At 41.1% G+C, this 17,120-nt stretch overlaps 3 protein-coding genes across 11 annotated transcripts in view; all 3 read left to right on the forward strand.

Annotated features, from left to right (window-relative positions):
• The window catches only part of LOC119522153, a 32,399-nt gene extending 32,053 nt beyond the window's left edge, over nt 1-346 (forward strand). Inside the window, exon 7 of the mRNA XM_037820810.1 lies at nt 1-346. The gene's annotated coding sequence lies outside the window, so the exon portion shown is untranslated.
• The window catches only part of LOC119522640 (E3 ubiquitin-protein ligase HUWE1-like), a 22,293-nt gene continuing 5,184 nt past the window's right edge, over nt 12-17,120 (forward strand). The window contains exons 1-11 of one of the 9 annotated variants that reach the window (XM_037821133.1): nt 12-265; nt 1,182-1,221; nt 2,166-2,266; nt 5,772-5,848; nt 8,936-9,223; nt 10,229-10,484; nt 10,687-10,817; nt 11,567-11,781; nt 11,859-12,147; nt 12,286-12,388; nt 16,257-16,803. In XM_037821133.1, coding sequence (XP_037677061.1) covers nt 2,166-2,266; nt 5,772-5,848; nt 8,936-9,223; nt 10,229-10,484; nt 10,687-10,817; nt 11,567-11,781; nt 11,859-12,147; nt 12,286-12,388; nt 16,257-16,803 — 2,007 coding nt within the window. In that variant the 5' untranslated portion in view covers nt 12-265; nt 1,182-1,221. Of the gene's footprint in view, nt 266-1,181; nt 1,222-2,165; nt 2,267-2,300; nt 3,990-4,022; nt 4,290-5,771; nt 5,849-8,935; nt 9,224-10,228; nt 10,485-10,686; nt 10,818-11,566; nt 11,782-11,858; nt 12,148-12,285; nt 12,389-16,256; nt 16,804-17,120 lie in introns of those variants that run through there. The other 8 variants (XM_037821134.1, XM_037821135.1, XM_037821140.1 and 5 more) reach the window with 8 other exon arrangements.
• Nucleotides 12,400-15,739, forward strand: LOC119522642 (CTD small phosphatase-like protein 2). Its single transcript, XM_037821143.1, has one exon. It carries the CDS (start codon nt 12,814-12,816, stop codon nt 14,212-14,214), a length of 1,401 nt encoding a protein of 466 aa, XP_037677071.1. The 5' UTR covers nt 12,400-12,813; the 3' UTR covers nt 14,215-15,739.

The following is a 17,120-nucleotide window of genomic DNA, read 5'->3' on the forward strand; positions in this document are numbered from 1 at the left end:
GAAGTTGCTTTCTGGAAGGAGGAAGAATGGAAGGCATAGGAAAAGCAGGAAGATGAAGCAGGAACTTCTAGAGAAGTTCCTGGATGCTGACCCATTGGAGCAAGATGAGCTCCACACGTTCACATAAACCATGTTGCCAGACTGCTTCCACCTTCTTGACGAGCTGCTGGACACAGTGTACTGTGTGTGTGATCTGATCATGACAGCAATCAAGCGTAATGGAGCAGACTATCGTGACATGATTCTGAAGCTCGTGGTCAATCAGGTAAGCTCCCCAGGGACCAGAAGAGGGGAGCTTGTGAAATGGTTTTCCTGTCATCTATTAAAACTTGGTTTCTGAAAAGTACAGGATGTTTGCCTTCTGCCCAATATGGGTGTATTCTCCTTTGAATTCTTTAGATCTTGTTTTCTAGATCTTGCTTGAATGTTTCCTGCAGCAGGAAACTATACTTCACAAAATGTCTTTTTGGAAGGAATAAAAAAAATTTCTTTTCTTAGGTATCTCTTCTTAGAGTCATCAAAAATGTCCAAAATGTGCTTTACTCTTGAGCCATATTAGGTCCCCTGGATTAAAAATGAGATAATGCTTTTCTTTCTCTTTTATCTAACAACCGCGTTAACCCATGAGCCCCTCCCAATAAGTACTGGTGACCTGGTGTTTATCTTTTTTTAACAGTGTTTTTCCTCATTATGAAATTAATTTATGCTAATTTTAGAAGGAGGATAAGAGGTAAATTACCCCAAATCCATAAACCCAGAGATAATCTGTTAACATTTGGTGTATTTCCTTTTCCTGTTTTAAAAAAATCTATATAATTTAATTATTGGAATCTTGTCTTACATGATTTTTGAGCCTAGAAGCAGGGGAAGAAATAAAAAGGGGTATACTTTTTTGACTACATAAACATAACTTTAGTGCAGGGAAACATCATGAATGTAAAATGCAAACTGGATAAAACTTCTTTTCACAGATATCGTCAAAGTTTAGTCTCTTTAGGTTATATTAGAAGCTTATACAAATGATTTTAAGAACACTAAGACTTGAATAGGAAGGGGCGATGATACCAAATTCATTACGAGGAATTTAACAAATGCAAATTTTAAAAAGACCAATGTTTCTAGCCTTCAGGGAGTTTGTTAATGATAATTCTGTCTCTAATGATAATTTGTTTTGTTTTCAGTGAGAAATCAGTGAAAGATTGCTGATGGAAGTATAAGCTGGTAGGAACTTTTGGGGTGTAATTTGACTATATACACCACAAAACTCTAATCTTTTAGTGGTGATCTTTTAGTAGTATACATTTTCCTTTACTACAGACCCCTAATCGATATGTTCATTGCTATTTACCTGTCTTCTATCAGTGAATGCGTTTGGGTGGAGGGAGTAATCAGAAAGGTTCAGAATGTTTTAACAAACTTTATCTCACTCTACAGTTACTTCAATTGTCCACATTTTCACATTTCTAGGTATGAGAAGCCATTGGTGTGTTGATCAAAGCCGCTCTTCCCTTGACAACAAGTAACCCAAAAACTGTCAGAGTGGATCAGTCAGATGCCACCCTGGCCCAGGCCTCCAACTTGGCTACTAGAATCTTGCTTTCAACACTGCTTTTTTTTTTTTTTTTTTTTTTAATCATCATTTTATTGAGATATATTCACATACCACGCAGTCATACAAAACAAATCGTACTTTCGATTGTTTACAGTACCATTACATAGTTGTACATTCATCACCTAAATCAATCCCTGACACCTTCATTAGCACACACACAAAAATAACAAGAATAATAGAGTGAAAAAGAGCAATTGAAGTAAAAAAGAACACTGGGTACCTTTGTCTGTTTGTTTCCTTCCCCTATTTTTCTACTCATCCATCCATAAACTTAGACAAAGTGGAGTGTGGTCCTTATGGCTTTCCCAATCCCATTGTCACCCCTCATAAGCTACATTTTTATACAACTGTCTTCGAGATTCATGGGTTCTGGGTTGTAGTTTGATAGTTTCAGGTATCCACCACCAGCTACCCCAATTCTTTAGAACCTAAAAAGGGTTGTCTAAAGTATGCGTAAGAGTGCCCACCAGAGTGACCTCTCGGCTCGTTTTGGAATCTCTCTGCCACTGAAGCTTATTTCATTTCCTTTCACATCCCCCTTTTGGTCAAGAAGATGTTCTCCGTCCCACGATGCCGGGTCTACATTCCTCCCCGGGAGTCATATTCTACGTTGCCAGGGAGATTCACTCCCCTGGGTCAACACTGCTTTTTAAGGTAAGATTTTGGGCCCTGTAATTCATTCATCAAAGAATTATCAAGCATCTACCATATGAGGCATTGAGGAAGATACAGGAAAATGTAAGGCATATCCCATGTTCTTTGCATTTCATGGGCTCATTGTTTCTGATAGACTAAAACACACATAATTAAGCACAAACTACAGCATTCTGTGCTACACGATTGGTATAAACAATTTTATTTAAGTTTTAGAAGGGTATAAGGATCACTTCTGGATAATAAGATAAGGGCTTCTTCTCAGAACTAGTGCTAACTAATTGAATTGGATCTTAAAGGACTGGGGGATGGCAGTTAAAGGAAGGGTATTTAGATAGCTATCATAGTTAGACCATGAAATCCTTTTGGCCTCTTTGGGGAAACTCAAGGGCATCAGAGATAGCAACTAATGCCAGAAATACAGTGCTGAGTAACTAATAGCCAAATAGCGGCATAGGTTATTGAAATTGAGTATGGTCAGTGTTGGGGAAAAAGGCATCAGATAGACACTCCTCTCTCCTTTCATTACCTGGTCAGGAAAGACAATTGCTTGGGCAGGACATGGAGCTACATCTCTCTTGTTCTAAGCAACATAGGGACTAGGAAGCAACTGACCATGAACAAGTGACCCTTCCTTTGTAGCTCATCATGTTTAATAGTAACATCTAAACTTAATGAAGTAAACTCTCTACAGCAACTCAGGAGATTAATCTAATATACGTGTCAAACTATGTGCTTACAGTCTTGGAGCTTTCCTTTGTGATGGAAGTGCCAATTCTTGTTATAGCTCCTTGTGAATAGACACTTGAGAGAAAGAAAGGTTAACAAAGTACTGAGTGCTAGGAGTCCCCAATAGCATAATCAAAAGAAAAAATAACTCCCGAACACACACCAAAAAAGAATTGCAAGTAACAGCCTTGTATTTTCATCTGGTCCTTTTGGATGCAGTTAAACATTTGAGATGAAGCCATACAGAAAGTTTTGTTCTTTTTTTCTTTCAGTATTACATTATGAATAATTTGTCCTGTAAGTATACCATCTTTGGGATGTCCCCTAATATTTTAAAATAAAAATTTATCGAACATGTAAATTCTTGTGATTTCCTGTTATAAGTAACACTTTTGTGTAGCCCCAGTAAGGGGAACCATTAGTTGTTGTTGGGTTTGTTACTGTACCAGAGAAGAAGCACCTTTCCGTCTTCCTTGAGAGAATTTGTAAAGGTTCTCTGTAAATCAGAACTTTACAACTTCAACATAATCAGTGTACAGCTTTGATTACAATCCCCAATGATGATTAATAAGTTTACATATTCAGCACATACTAATATGCCAGCAGTGTGTTGGGCATTTTATATATGTGCATATATAAAATCTCATTTAATCATCATAATTATCCTGGAGGCGGAAATTATTATTCCCTTTGATTCCTGAAGAAACCAAGGTCTCAGATTACAGAACTGGTAAGTGGTGGAAGTAGAATTGAATTCAATTCGGTCTGTTTCTCTTCACTCATATGTTCCCCTATACTATGCTAATCCTTGATACTGAACAGAAGCTGGTATTTGTTTGTTTTTCTTCCTTTGATTAATGAATCAGGAGTTGAAGCTACCCTGTGCTTGGGTAGTTGAATCGAGTGGCATCCTTAATGTCCTAATCAAACTCTTGCAAGTGGTCCAGCCTTGCCTACAGGCCTCCAAGGAGCAAAAGGAGGTCTAGATCCCAAAGTGAGTGATCTTGTGTCTATCCTGGTTTTACTTCTGTTCACCTGGGACTTGGCCTCTAGAACTTAGGTCCTGTATCAGGTACTTTCAGAGCCAAATCTCCAGAAAATTATGAAGTACCCAATAAAACCAATATATGCTTACCCAATAAAACCAATATATGCTTTCCCAATTTGTGCAGGTTTCTGGCTTGCCCAGAAGAAATCATTTTTCCTTTTTAGGTAGATCACCCCAGTGTTGCTTCTGATTGATTTCTATGAAAAGACAGTCATCCCCTCCAAAAGGAGAGCCCAGATGACTAAGGTGTGTAATGTAATATATATGATTGCTAGAACGGCTTCACTTCCGGAGTCAAGGGTAGACCAGAACAGGATATGAGAGAGTAGTGAAGAATGCAAAGGTCTCTGACCAAGGTTTAAATCACTTAAGGGATCTTGATGGCTAGGTTTCTCTTCTAAATGAGAAGTCAGAATTATTTCTTAGGACTCTGCTTGCTAAAGGGCCCAAGAGCTTTTTCTGTAAGTTAATGTTAAATGTGCTATCTCCAGAGGAGAAATGGCTCTTCTGTTAGTCAAGGGGCTGAGTATGTAGCAGTCCCACCAAAAGTAACTGTTCCTTATATGAAGTTTATTTATCATAGTACCTTCTTAGAATCTGAGGATTTTTGTTCTGGTACATAAAAAATGAATGTTCTCCTTTTGGAGAAAAGAGATGGAAACAAAAAAGGAAAGCAGGAAAAAGAAGTAAAGGGATTTTTGCCTAGGAAGTGAGTAAGAGATGTAAGAGTTAATGGATATGAAAATTTCTCTCTAGGTTCTCAAAATCTATTAAATATCTAGTATATTTCTTTTTACTGGGTTAGCTTTAGTAGTGAACAGTGATGAGGTTACTTTTTCTTCTGACAAATAATCTTGTAACTTTTGTTCTTGGTTGTTAAATCCCATTTCTCTGGTAAACTGCTAGTGTGGGGAACCTTACCAAGATGACTACATTTCATCATTTGAATAAGTCAGTCTTGGGCATCAGATTGGAGAAAATATTCCTACCTTGAACCCCATTGCCAAATGTCATTCTCTAGGGTTCAACATGATCTTGATTTGGAAAGAAGCTACTTACCTTCCTACCTTTCTCTGAAACTTCTGTGGCCTCAAGCTGTGTAGCTTTAAAATATAAAATACGTGAAGTAAAAACTGGCAGAAATACAAAGCAATTAAACGACCTTAGTGAAAGACTTTATTATTACCCCACTTGGCAGTTAGAGTATCAGATAGATAAAAAAAATAAGGATATTGGAATGCTCAGATGTAATAACAAGGTTGAGCTAACAGATATCTTTATTTGAAACTTTTAACTTAATAAACAGTAACATTGTTTCAAGCACATGAAAAAGGATGGAGAATAAACCTAGGGTATGATATTAAAAAAAAAAAAAAAAGCTAGAGAGGGCAAAAAAAAGCCCAAGGAAGAGAAATATATATAAATAGATGAACTCTTAAGAAATTCTTGCTAGTCTTATGGTTGTGTTCGGGACTTGTCCTATGCCCAACCCTAGGGTGATTTTTATTATTTCCTATAGTTGTTCAGTTGGCTACCAGGCAGTTTCTTCCCCAAGCTATCCTTGAACATGAATATGCATAGAGAAATTACATAGGTATTTGCACACTACAGTGATCATCTTTATTTGTTCACATGGCAGATGCATTTTCTATCCAAGTCATTAAGCTCCTAGATGGTATATGTGAAGGATGGTGACTATTACAGTTGACCTCTTTTGTGTCTTTAAAGTTCCACATGGGTCTTTCCCTTCTTTTTACGGTGTACTGCATTTATGACAAATGACTCTACTGAGCAGAACCTCTCAGGTAATTCTTCCTTCCTTTTCTCAAACTTTTTACTAACAGATCGATTGGTTCTTTCTCCTGACCATTCCAAGTATCTGGCCCATGTGGGCTGAAGATGAACATTGGTGCTCTGTGGGATGAGGTAGTAGATTGTATAGTTTTAGGGTCATACCCCATCTTGGAGATAACTATACAGTCTACTGTCTTTCCCACGGTGGTGCACTTCCCTTCTGACTGGATCTATTCAGGTTCTTGTTCTGATTATGCTGTGTTTCATTCTGGCATGTGTAGTCGCCAGGTCATGTGTCCTTTCATTCCCTTTCCTGACTGCAGTTCTGTCCTCTGAAACTGAGCATGTATACATCTTTTTTTAAAATGCAGTTTTATTGAGATATATTGACGCAGCATAGAAACTATCCAAAGTATACAATCAGTGGTTCACAGTATCATAACATTGTGCATACAGCCCCATGATCAAATTTGGAACATTTTTATTACTCTAGAAAAGAATTAAAAATAAAAAAGGAATCCTTAATGCTCCCATACTCCTTGTACCCCCATAGAGTTGGTGTGATACATTTGTTACTGTTGATGAAAGAGTATTAAAATATTACCTTTAACTATAGTCCATAGTTTGCAATAGGTACATTTTTTTCTGTATATATCCCTCCATTAACTCCTTATAATAGTGTCATACATCTGTTCTAGTTCTTGAAAGAACTTTTTAATATTTGTACAGTTAATCACGGACATTGTCTGCCACATTATTCACTGTGTTATATATTCCCATGTTTTAACCTCCAACTTTCCTTCTGGTGACATACATGGCTCTAAAATTCCCCTTTCCACCACACTCACACACTGTTCAGCCCTGTTAATTATTCTCACCATAACATGCTACCATCACCTCTGTCCATTTTAGAGAGGGACAGCATTTATGGAAATAAAACACACTGTAGATGACATTAAAAAATATATATATATACATCTTTGAAATGGTTTGTCCTTTGGTGACCACTGTGGTGTGGTACTATGTGAGAATATCTGTTGACAGTGGTTCACGAATTTTTGTGGGAACAAAAATAAGAGAAGTTTAATGAATTTTTCACAAGCTGAACCTATTCAATTTAAAGGACTGTTTTTTTTAATTTCAGGATCTATGTTCTACTTCTTTGTTATCAAAATAGTTTTTAGTAAATGATGTTGATGAATTTTTTTTTCTTATATGGCAAAACTAAAAGTTGGTAACCCTTTGTTGGTCTCTATTTTTTTTCTTTTTTATCTAAATTGTATTGGCCTATGGAATCCAAAAGTCTAGGAAATTGTCTTTGGCAGCCTGCTTTTTTTTAAATTCAATTTTGTTGAGATGTATTCATAAACCATACAGTCATCCACAGCGTACAATCAGTTGTTCACAGTACCATTATATAGTTGTGCATTCATCACCACAATCAATTTTTGAACATTTTCATTACCACTCACAAACAAGAATAAGAATAAAAATTAACGTAAAAAGATCAACCAGAACATCCCATACCCTCATTCCTCCCTATTCTTCATTTACTTTGGGTCTTCATTTTTCTACTTATCTGTCCATACACTGGATAAAGGGAGTGAGAGCCACGAGGTTTTCACAATCACACAGGTCACACAGTCTAAGCTATATAGTTACACAATCATTTTCAAGAATCAAGGCTACTGGGTGGCAGTTCAACAGTTTCAGATATCAATACACTAAAAACTAAAAAGGGATATCTATATAAGGCATAAGAATAACCTCCAGAATGACCTCTTGACTCCATTTGAAATCTCTCAGCCACTGAAACTTTATTTCGTTTCATTTCACTTCCCAACCTTTTGGTCAATCAAGAAGGCTTTCTCAATCCTATGATGCCAGGGCCAAGCTCATCCCCAGGAGTTATGTCCCATGTTGCCAGGCAGATTTAAACCCCTGGGAGTCATGTTTGGGCAACCTGCTTTTGAGGAAGATAGATCTGTGGACTAAATGGTATTCCTCCCACATGCTTTCTATTCCTTCTTCTAATCTTAACAATGAGCAGTAGCCATTTGAGATTCTAGTATCTAGTGGTATTATATGTCTCCTCCGCAGTATTTCCTCAGAACTTCTGCTTTCATATACTTTCTGTCTCCTTGGCACTTGGAGTTGGGAAATGATTGTACTAAAGCCTACACAATATTATTTAAAGCACTGAAAGACGGTAGGTGTCCTGGTTGCCCTTAATTTAGCTAAAGGTCTCAGAAAGGGTCTGTCACCAGGCGGAATGTCCTTTTAGCCTTGCCATAAGATTCTGCTCATGCCGGGGTGAGGTAGTAAGTTGTATTGTTGTGGGGTAGGGAATTTAGGCCCCAATTAGCAGATAACTATACAACTTACTACTTTCCCTGATATGTGGCGTATTCACACTTAGTCTTGGTAGTGTTGCCTCCAGCAGAAAAAGCTGTAATGTTTCTTAGATAAGCAGGACTGGAAGAAAAGTGAGGTGGAAGGGGACAGGTGATATTTAGGGTGAAGCACGTGTCATCATAAAGTAATTTGTCCTTCGTTGATTAGAGCATATAATTGATTTTTTTTTAACTTCAGGCATGAACGCAAACATTTTCTATTCTTCAACTATGTGATGACTTCATTTACTCAGTAATAGAACAGGGAAGAGAATGTGTGCTTTAAGGGTTTTGAGGAAAATTCAGACCATTTCTTACTCCAATAGATGAGGAAATTGGAGAATCAGTAGGTTTTTGGTGGGTAGATTTTCTGTGTTCCTACAGAGACAGTTAGCCTCAGCCGATCTACGTGGCCTGAAATATTCCCCTTCCACCTGAGGCACTGAAGGGATTTAATTCTTAAGATACAGGAGGAGTCAGATCCCCAGTTCTTCGGACAGAGCACTGTGCCTTAGCCCTCAGCCTGGGTATACCAGACCAGCCAAGAACTGTTCCTTGGAGCAGTTGGGGGTGGGGGGTAGTGGGAGGGAATACTGTATCTCTGGCTGTGTGGGACATTTTTCAATCCACATGTGATGATTGGGTGGCTTCCCTGATCCTTGACTGACAGCCCCATAACCACCAATATCATTCTTTCCATGAAAGATGGGACGCCTATGCCTGATAGCTACCCAACAACTCCATCTTCAACTGATGCAACTACTTCTGAGTCCAAGGATACCCTTGTCGTTCTGCAGCCCTCACAACAGCAACCAACACTCCCACCCACACCAGCCGCGGGAGAGATTCCTCAAGAGCTGCAGTCCCCAGTTGGAGACGGGGACAGCTCTACCCAGCTATTGATGCCTGTAGAGCCAGAGGAATTGGGTCCCACAAGGCCAAGTGGAGAAGCAGAAATGACTCAGATGGAGTTGTCTCCAGCTCCCACAATAAGTGAGTAGAATTTCAAGTTTTGGGGACTGGAAAAGGAAGGAAGAATGGATATTTTTGTAGTTTTCTTTGTTCTGTTACTTTAGAGAATAGGAGGAGCTCAGGAATCAGTTTACACATGAGCCTTCTTAGGTAAAGTTGAGGTTACTTTTGTGTTTCCTTAAGTGGTTATAAATCTGAGTATCTAATGATATTAATGATAATATCTACAATGATAATATGTACCAATTTTTGAGGTAATTACTCTGTTCCTGAGCTATTGTGCCAGGCATATTAGTAACTTCTTTAAAACCAGTCGTACAAAGCAGATGGCATTATCTCCATGAATAAACTGAAGCTCAGAAGTGAAATCATTATTCCAAGGATGCTCAGTAAGTGGTTGAACTGGGATTAAAATCCAGATCTGTCTTACTCTGAAGCTTGCTCTGCTTCAGCAGTTCCAGGGATGGCAAGCATGTGACCCTACACTTAACAGCTCTCCCATACTCTGGCACATATCAGGGCACTATGTCCTACTTACTTGAAATGGGGCCTCAAAATTCTCAGCACAGTGTTCCCCGTGTTAAATTGAAATGTGGCTGCCATCCTGTTCTATGCCACACTGCCTGTGATGTGCTCTGGAGAAACCTTAAGGTGTAGTTTTTCTTTTCCTTCAAGGGACCTTGTTTAGGTAACCAGAACCAACTTTCATGTTCAAATGGTGCCTACAGGGAATCTGAAAGTGACAGGCTCCATTTCTTAGGGTGCCTAGGGAAGATGTTTCACAAGCATGCCTAGAATATAGTAAATGTTAAACAAATGATAGAAAAGGCTTGAACTGAACCTTAAGAAGCAGGTAAGATTTACGGGGAAGAGCAGGCCAACATGGGGTTAAGGAGGGAAGTGAGCAGTTTGATCTGACTGCTCCTGAGGAGGTGTTTCTATCAAATACTTTGTCATGTTGCTGCTTTTTTAATTTTGCCCCTATTCTAGACAGAGATCTGACCTCTCGCTTTGACTTCCTCCTAGCCTCTCTTTCACCAGAGAGAGCTGAAGATTCTGATGCCCTGACAGCTGTCAGCAGTCAACTGGAAGGCTCTCCCATGGACACCAGCAGCCTGGCTTCCTGTACCCTGGAGGAGGCTGTGGGTGACACCTCAGCAGCTGGCAGTTGTGAGCAGCCCACAGCAGGCAGCTCCACCCCTGGGGATGTCCCTCCAGTTGTGGCAGAAGCTCAAGGCAGAGGTGATGGGTCAGGGGAGCCTGCCCAGCCGCCTGAGGACAGGTAAGCACTGTGTGGGCAAGAGGAGGGCAGAATTTCAGAATATTTTGGAAGGTATTTGAAGCCCCATTTGTGTACTTACTAAACAGACAGGCTTGTTACACTGGGGAGATCCACCTGGCTTCTGTGAGAAAGGGGTATTGTAGGAATACTTTATAAAGGGAAACCATAACACAGACAACAACCTGAAAATGATTTCCCTCAGCTCTCCCCCTGCATCTTCTGAAAGCTCTTCAACCAGAGATTCTGCTGTGGCCATCTCTGGAGCCGATTCCCGAGGAATCCTGGAAGAGCCACTGCCTTCAACAAGCAGCGAAGAAGAAGATCCCCTTGCGGGTGAGCGTCATGTATGCTCAGGACATCCTGAGATTGTTGACATTTCTTGTAGCCCTTTGCATGGAAATGTCCACTAGTCAGATAGTTCCATCCAGAATGGAGGGCATATGTACAGGAGAAATACTGGCGGTAAGGGGTTGCTGTGGCATAATGGCATGAGCTCAGGCTTTGGAGTGAAACTGATCTTCTTGGAATTGAACAGCCAAGAGCACAGGCTTATCGTTAAATTCCAAGCCCTTTTACAAGGTCGAATGAACATATCAAGTTGCAGTCATTGAAGGTGGCGCCTTTCACCGTGTGACTAGGTCAGGAGCCATTCTGCTTCTGGCCCTAGCTTTCCCCAGCAAAACACTGGGGAAGTAATTTTCCCTCTGGGTTTGAATTCTTTCCTCTAAAAGCAATGTGAGTTTATCATGAATTTGGAATAAATAATTTCTTGGGTTCAATGTGAACTACCTAGGGTGATTATTTAATTTCTGTGATCCTCATTGACGTTGAGGGGTGAAAATTTCTACATGGCGGGATCTTTATGAACATTAAGTGAGAGTGTAAGCAGTGAACCGGCACACAACAGATTTTGAGCCTGGAGGTGTTGTGTGGGCCCTCACTGTGTCCTGTGTCCTTTGCAAGCAGTGAGGACATACACGCTTCGTTTCTCTCAAGCAGTGACATAGGTTTCTTACATACAAGCACATGCTAGACATCAGTAGAGTTGTGGGTCCCTTCACATCTTGCATCTCCCCTCTCAGGTATCAGTCTGCCTGAGGGTGTAGACCCCTCTTTTCTGGCTGCTCTGCCTGATGACATCCGCCGGGAAGTCTTGCAGAACCAGCTAGGCATTCGTCCACCAACCCGGACTGCCCCTTCAACAGCCAACTCAGCTCCTGCAGTGGTGGGGATTCCTGGTGTGACTGAAGTGAGCCCTGAGTTCCTGGCTGCCCTGCCTCCAGCCATTCAGGAGGAAGTATGTAAGCGGGAAAGACGGTGGGGCTGGCTGCATGGCAGTAGATATTGCCCCCATTGACTTCTTGTGCTCCCTAGGTGCTGGCACAACAGAGAGCTGAGCAACAACGACGAGAACTGGCACAGAGCGCCAGCTCAGACACCCCCATGGATCCTGTGACCTTCATCCAGACTCTGCCATCAGACCTGCGCCGTAGTGTTCTAGAGGACATGGAGGACAGCGTGTTGGCTGTGATGCCACCTGATATTGCAGCTGAGGCTCAAGCTCTAAGGCGAGAGCAGGAAGCACGGCAGCGGCAGCTCATGCATGAACGTCTTTTTGGGCACAGCAGCACCTCTGCGCTGTCTGCCATTCTCCGAAGCCCAGGTACAGAGGGAGGCAAGTGGGAGGGCTCTGGGGTGTCCATCTTTGGCCACATGAGGCTCTGTTTTTCCTCTTTGTGTTGCCTAGACCCAGCTTACCACCACCCTCCCCAGTGTCAGTTTCCTTTTTCTTTCCTTCCAGCTTTCACCAGTCGCCTGAGTGGTAACCGTGGGGTCCAGTATACTCGCCTTGCTGTGCAGCGAGGTGGCACCTTCCAGATGGGGGGCAGCAGCAGCCATAACAGGTACCTTTGTCTTTTTTCACCTTACCAAACCACCTCTCAAATCTGCTAGTCCAGCTCCTTTAATTTTGTAGATGGAGAAGCTGAAATCCCGAGAAGCTGGATGACTTCTCTAGAATGTTTCCTTGAATGAATGGGAGAGCCAGACCTTTGGACTCCCCTTCAGAAAGCCACACTTTGGGGTTAGTGTAACCACTGTAGACCATAATCACAAAGTAAGGCAGACTGGTAGCAGGAGCTAGCTGTGGTTTTAACTAGAAAGGAAACCAGCTGAGGCGGGAAATGGCGACTGGCTGAAGGAGCTAGTTCTGTTGCTACTACGGGCTAAGCGGGAAAGACACCAGACATTGCGCAGTCGGGACTATCGACGGAGCTTGAGGACACTTCTCTGTCGTCACAGTTAGTTTTACATGTGGCACTCATAAAAGATGAGGCTGAGAACACGGAAAGCTTCTCAGCAATCGAATCAAATCCAAACACAACGTACTGCCAGAGCAAAGAGGAAATATTCAGAGGTAGATGATAGCCTACCTTCAGGAGGAGAAAAACCACAGAAGAATGAAACTGGCTTGTTGTCTTCAATTAAAAAATTCATTAAAGGAAGCACACCCAAGGAAGAGAGAGAAAATCCTTCGAAGCGGAGTAGAATTGAACGTGATATAGATAATAATTTGATTACATCAACACCAAGAACAGGAGAAAAGCCTAACAAACAGATATCTCGAGTAAGACGGAAAAGTCAAGTAAATGGAGAAGCTGGTAGTTTTGAGATGACAAATCAACATGTAAAACAAAATGGAAAATTAGAAGATAATCCTTCCTCTGGCAGTCCTCCAAGGACTACATTGTTGGGGACCATATTTTCTCCTGTGTTCAACTTTTTTTCACCAGCAAATAAAAATGGAACATCAGGATCAGATTCCCCAGGACAGGCTGTGGAAGCTGAAGAGATAGTAAAACAACTTGATATGGAACAGGTGGATGAGATCACTACCAGTACTACTACATCAACTAATGGAGCATCTTACTCAAATCAAGCAGTGCAAGTGAAACCATCAATAAATAATGGTTTAGAAGAAGCAGAAGAAACAGTTAATCGTGATATCCCATCCCTTACAGCACCAGTAACTCCAGATAGTGGTTATTCATCAGCCCATGCAGAGGCCACCTATGAAGAAGACTGGGAAGTATTTGACCCCTATTACTTCATCAAGCATGTTCCACCACTGACAGAAGAACAACTAAATAGGAAACCTGCTCTTCCATTGAAAACAAGAAGCACACCAGAATTCTCCCTAGTTTTAGATCTGGATGAAACATTAGTGCACTGTAGTCTCAATGAGCTAGAAGATGCAGCACTTACTTTTCCAGTCCTTTTCCAAGATGTCATTTATCAGGTTTATGTGAGATTAAGACCATTCTTCAGGGAATTCCTGGAACGAATGTCTCAAATGTATGAGATCATTCTTTTTACTGCTTCTAAGAAGGTGTATGCAGACAAGTTACTGAACATACTAGACCCTAAAAAGCAACTGGTCAGGCACCGGCTTTTCCGTGAACATTGTGTTTGTGTACAAGGAAACTATATAAAAGACTTAAATATCCTTGGAAGAGATCTTTCAAAAACTATAATAATTGATAACTCACCACAAGCCTTTGCATATCAGCTTTCTAATGGAATCCCTATAGAAAGCTGGTTTATGGATAAAAATGACAGTGAACTCCTGAAATTAATTCCATTTCTGGAGAAGCTTGTAGAACTGAATGAAGATGTCCGACCTCACATCAGAGACAGATTTCGCTTGCATGATTTGCTGCCCCCAGATTAAATACAAAGACTTGTCAAATCACTGAAGGGGGAAAGAATGCAGGACCCTTTTGGACTAAGACAAAAACATTGCCATTACTGTTGAAATTTTGCATTTTTGTACCCCGTCTTGCTTTTCTTATCTTTGGTGCCCAATAATAATCAAGGGTTACAGAAAGAGACATTCTCTATCTCAGATTGAATACATACAGTAGGTAGGCTAAAACAGAAGAGTCTTTAGAACTAGTGCAACTCCAGAGGAAATTTTTTTATGTACAGGACATCTGCAGTTTATAAAGAATTCTGTTTCTGCCACCAGCAGTTTGACCTGTAGTCACACAGGATTTTATGATAATAACAGAGATGAAAATGGACTTTTATTTTCTCTCTGTTTGGTGCTCTAAGTGGGTTTGTAGCCACTTTTCTGTTACTTTAAGATTCTCATTTCAACAGGAATGGCCAGTAAAAGTTGTTTTATTTTTCCTGTTAAGGTTTATAACCTTTTTACATTTTTGACCTGTATTAGATTAGAATTTCATTATGCATTCCTTTTAGTTGAGGCGCTTCTTAGTTTTCTGGAAATAGTAAATTTTTAGTTTTTTATTATACATTTGAATGGCCGTTTTCCTGCTTTGTCTGCCTGCATATTGTATATTTGTTTAAAAATATTCTCTACTTTTAGTCCATGTAAGTTTCATTTAGAAAGACATGCATTTATATTTGTTTCTGTAATATTCTCCTGTAGGTGAAATCTTTTCAGAAATCAAGAGACTGGGTAAATAAGAATATATGAATGACTAATATTCAAAAGATGTTTAAACCATTGTGATGGCATGTATTCCAAATGGTGATATCTTGCAATGGCACACAGATTTAATGGATAAAGGTATACCTCAGACTTCACTGTGCTCACCAATCTTTGAGGAGAATGAGTTTGGTCACCTGATGGGCTTGATTTGGTTACTGCTGCCTTTGGTTTTCTCCAGGAATGAAGTATTCAGTACAGTGACTCAGTATTTTTATTATTTTGCATGGGCTGGTAGTACCTCTGTTATGCTTTTGGTTACAATCAATTTAAAACTCTGTGTAACAGTCTTGGTACCTAACAGTAGCTATGCATAATCCTGTGGCACAGTACACTCCAGGCCACCAATGCAGTTAATACGTTCTCATAGTGGTTTTCTATGCTATATGAAAATAGTCTTTAAGCCTTGGTTCTCTAATGCGGCTACCATAAGAGGTGGATATTTTTATAGTGGTGTGTAATCTCCTTTTCGGGAGGCTTTTTATGGAAGGTAGAATTTGTAAAAGTTAGTATGCTTTGCCTCTCGACTGCATTAACATGCCACAGGCTCAGACTGTTTTTGTGTAAAGGATGTCAAAGAACGGCACTTTTTCTAAAGAGAAGTTTGATATTTTGTATGCTTGTTAAGAAAGTACAGTATTGGAAATTAAAGGTGGACAACTGATAAAAAAAAAAAAAAAAGAAAGAAAGGAAACCAGCTGCGATCCACTCAAATAGGAAAACAATGAACCGCTTGCATTGAGATGGTACCATCTAGGTTGGGGAAGTAGAAAGGTGTTAATTGTTCACCAGGCTGAAGCAGAATGGGCCCGACATGACAAAATGTGAAGGAAGTAATCAGTCCCACAGGAACTGGTAGTCTCCAGAAAGCAGACATAGTGTTGTCACCTGGACCAGACAGTCAGATTTTACCAGTTCATGGTACTTGATACAGACGTGGGCTGGAATCTCTGCTCTCTTCTCAGTCTCTGTGTGATGGAGGGCAAGTCATTTAACCTATTTGAGCCTCTTGTTCATCATCTCAAACATGGGCGATTCTCTAATCTTCACAGCAGCCCTGTGAGGAAAATGTTATAGACATTGTAAAGTGCCTATACAATGAGGGCAGCAATTATTGCTATTAAGAGACCTTGGACTGGATGCCCCCTCCCATCTCAAGGCTCCCTGGAGGTGTCCAGCTCAATCCCGTCCCCCAGGCCTGAGCCTAATCCCTAGAGCTCTAGCAGAAGTGTTTCCCAGAGACCATGCTCTGTTTCCAGGCCTTCTGGCAGTAACGTGGACACTCTCCTCCGCCTCCGAGGCCGGCTCCTCCTGGACCACGAAGCCCTGTCTTGTCTCCTGGTCCTAGTTTTCGTGGATGAGCCAAAGCTCAATACTAGCCGTCTACACCGAGTACTGCGAAATCTCTGCTACCATGCCCAGACCCGCCACTGGGTCATCCGCAGCCTGTTGTCCATCTTGCAGCGCAGCAGTGAGAGTGAGCTGTGCATTGAAACACCCAAGCTCACCACGACGGAGGAAAAAGGCAAAAAGTCAAGCAAGAGCTGTGGGTCAAGCAGCCACGACAACCGACCCTTGGACCTGCTACATAAGATGGAGTCTAAGAGCTCCAACCAGCTTTCCTGGCTGTCAGTATCCATGGATGCAGCCCTCGGCTGCAGGACTAATATATTCCAGATCCAGCGTTCAGGGGGGCGCAAACATACTGAGAAGCACGCCAGCAGTGGCTCCACTGTCCACATCCACCCCCAGGCTGCTCCTGTTGTCTGCAGACATGTTCTGGACACACTCATTCAAGTAGCCAAGGTGAGGAGCTTGAAGGAGTTTAACTCCTGGGGAATGAAACACCAACAGCCTTTTGCTGTTGTGACTGGGACAGCAACAGACTGTTGTAGCAGCAACAGCCGGGTGAAATCTGAGCACTAGGGGAGGTAGTGAGTCCCTGTTCTGGCCTTTCTCTTTGCTGTTATTTTAAGTGTTGAGCCCTGTGTTGTTTCCGGGAAATTGTCCGGTAAATAACTTTGTGGGAATATCTTCACTCTTTACAACCTCTATGCATTATCTCAGTCATCACAACAACCTTCTGAGGTCTTATGATCGCCATATTACAGATGAAATTGGGG

The sequence above is a fragment of the Choloepus didactylus genome, chromosome X (genome assembly GCF_015220235.1).
Source record: "Choloepus didactylus isolate mChoDid1 chromosome X, mChoDid1.pri, whole genome shotgun sequence".
Lineage (NCBI taxonomy): Eukaryota > Metazoa > Chordata > Mammalia > Pilosa > Megalonychidae > Choloepus > Choloepus didactylus.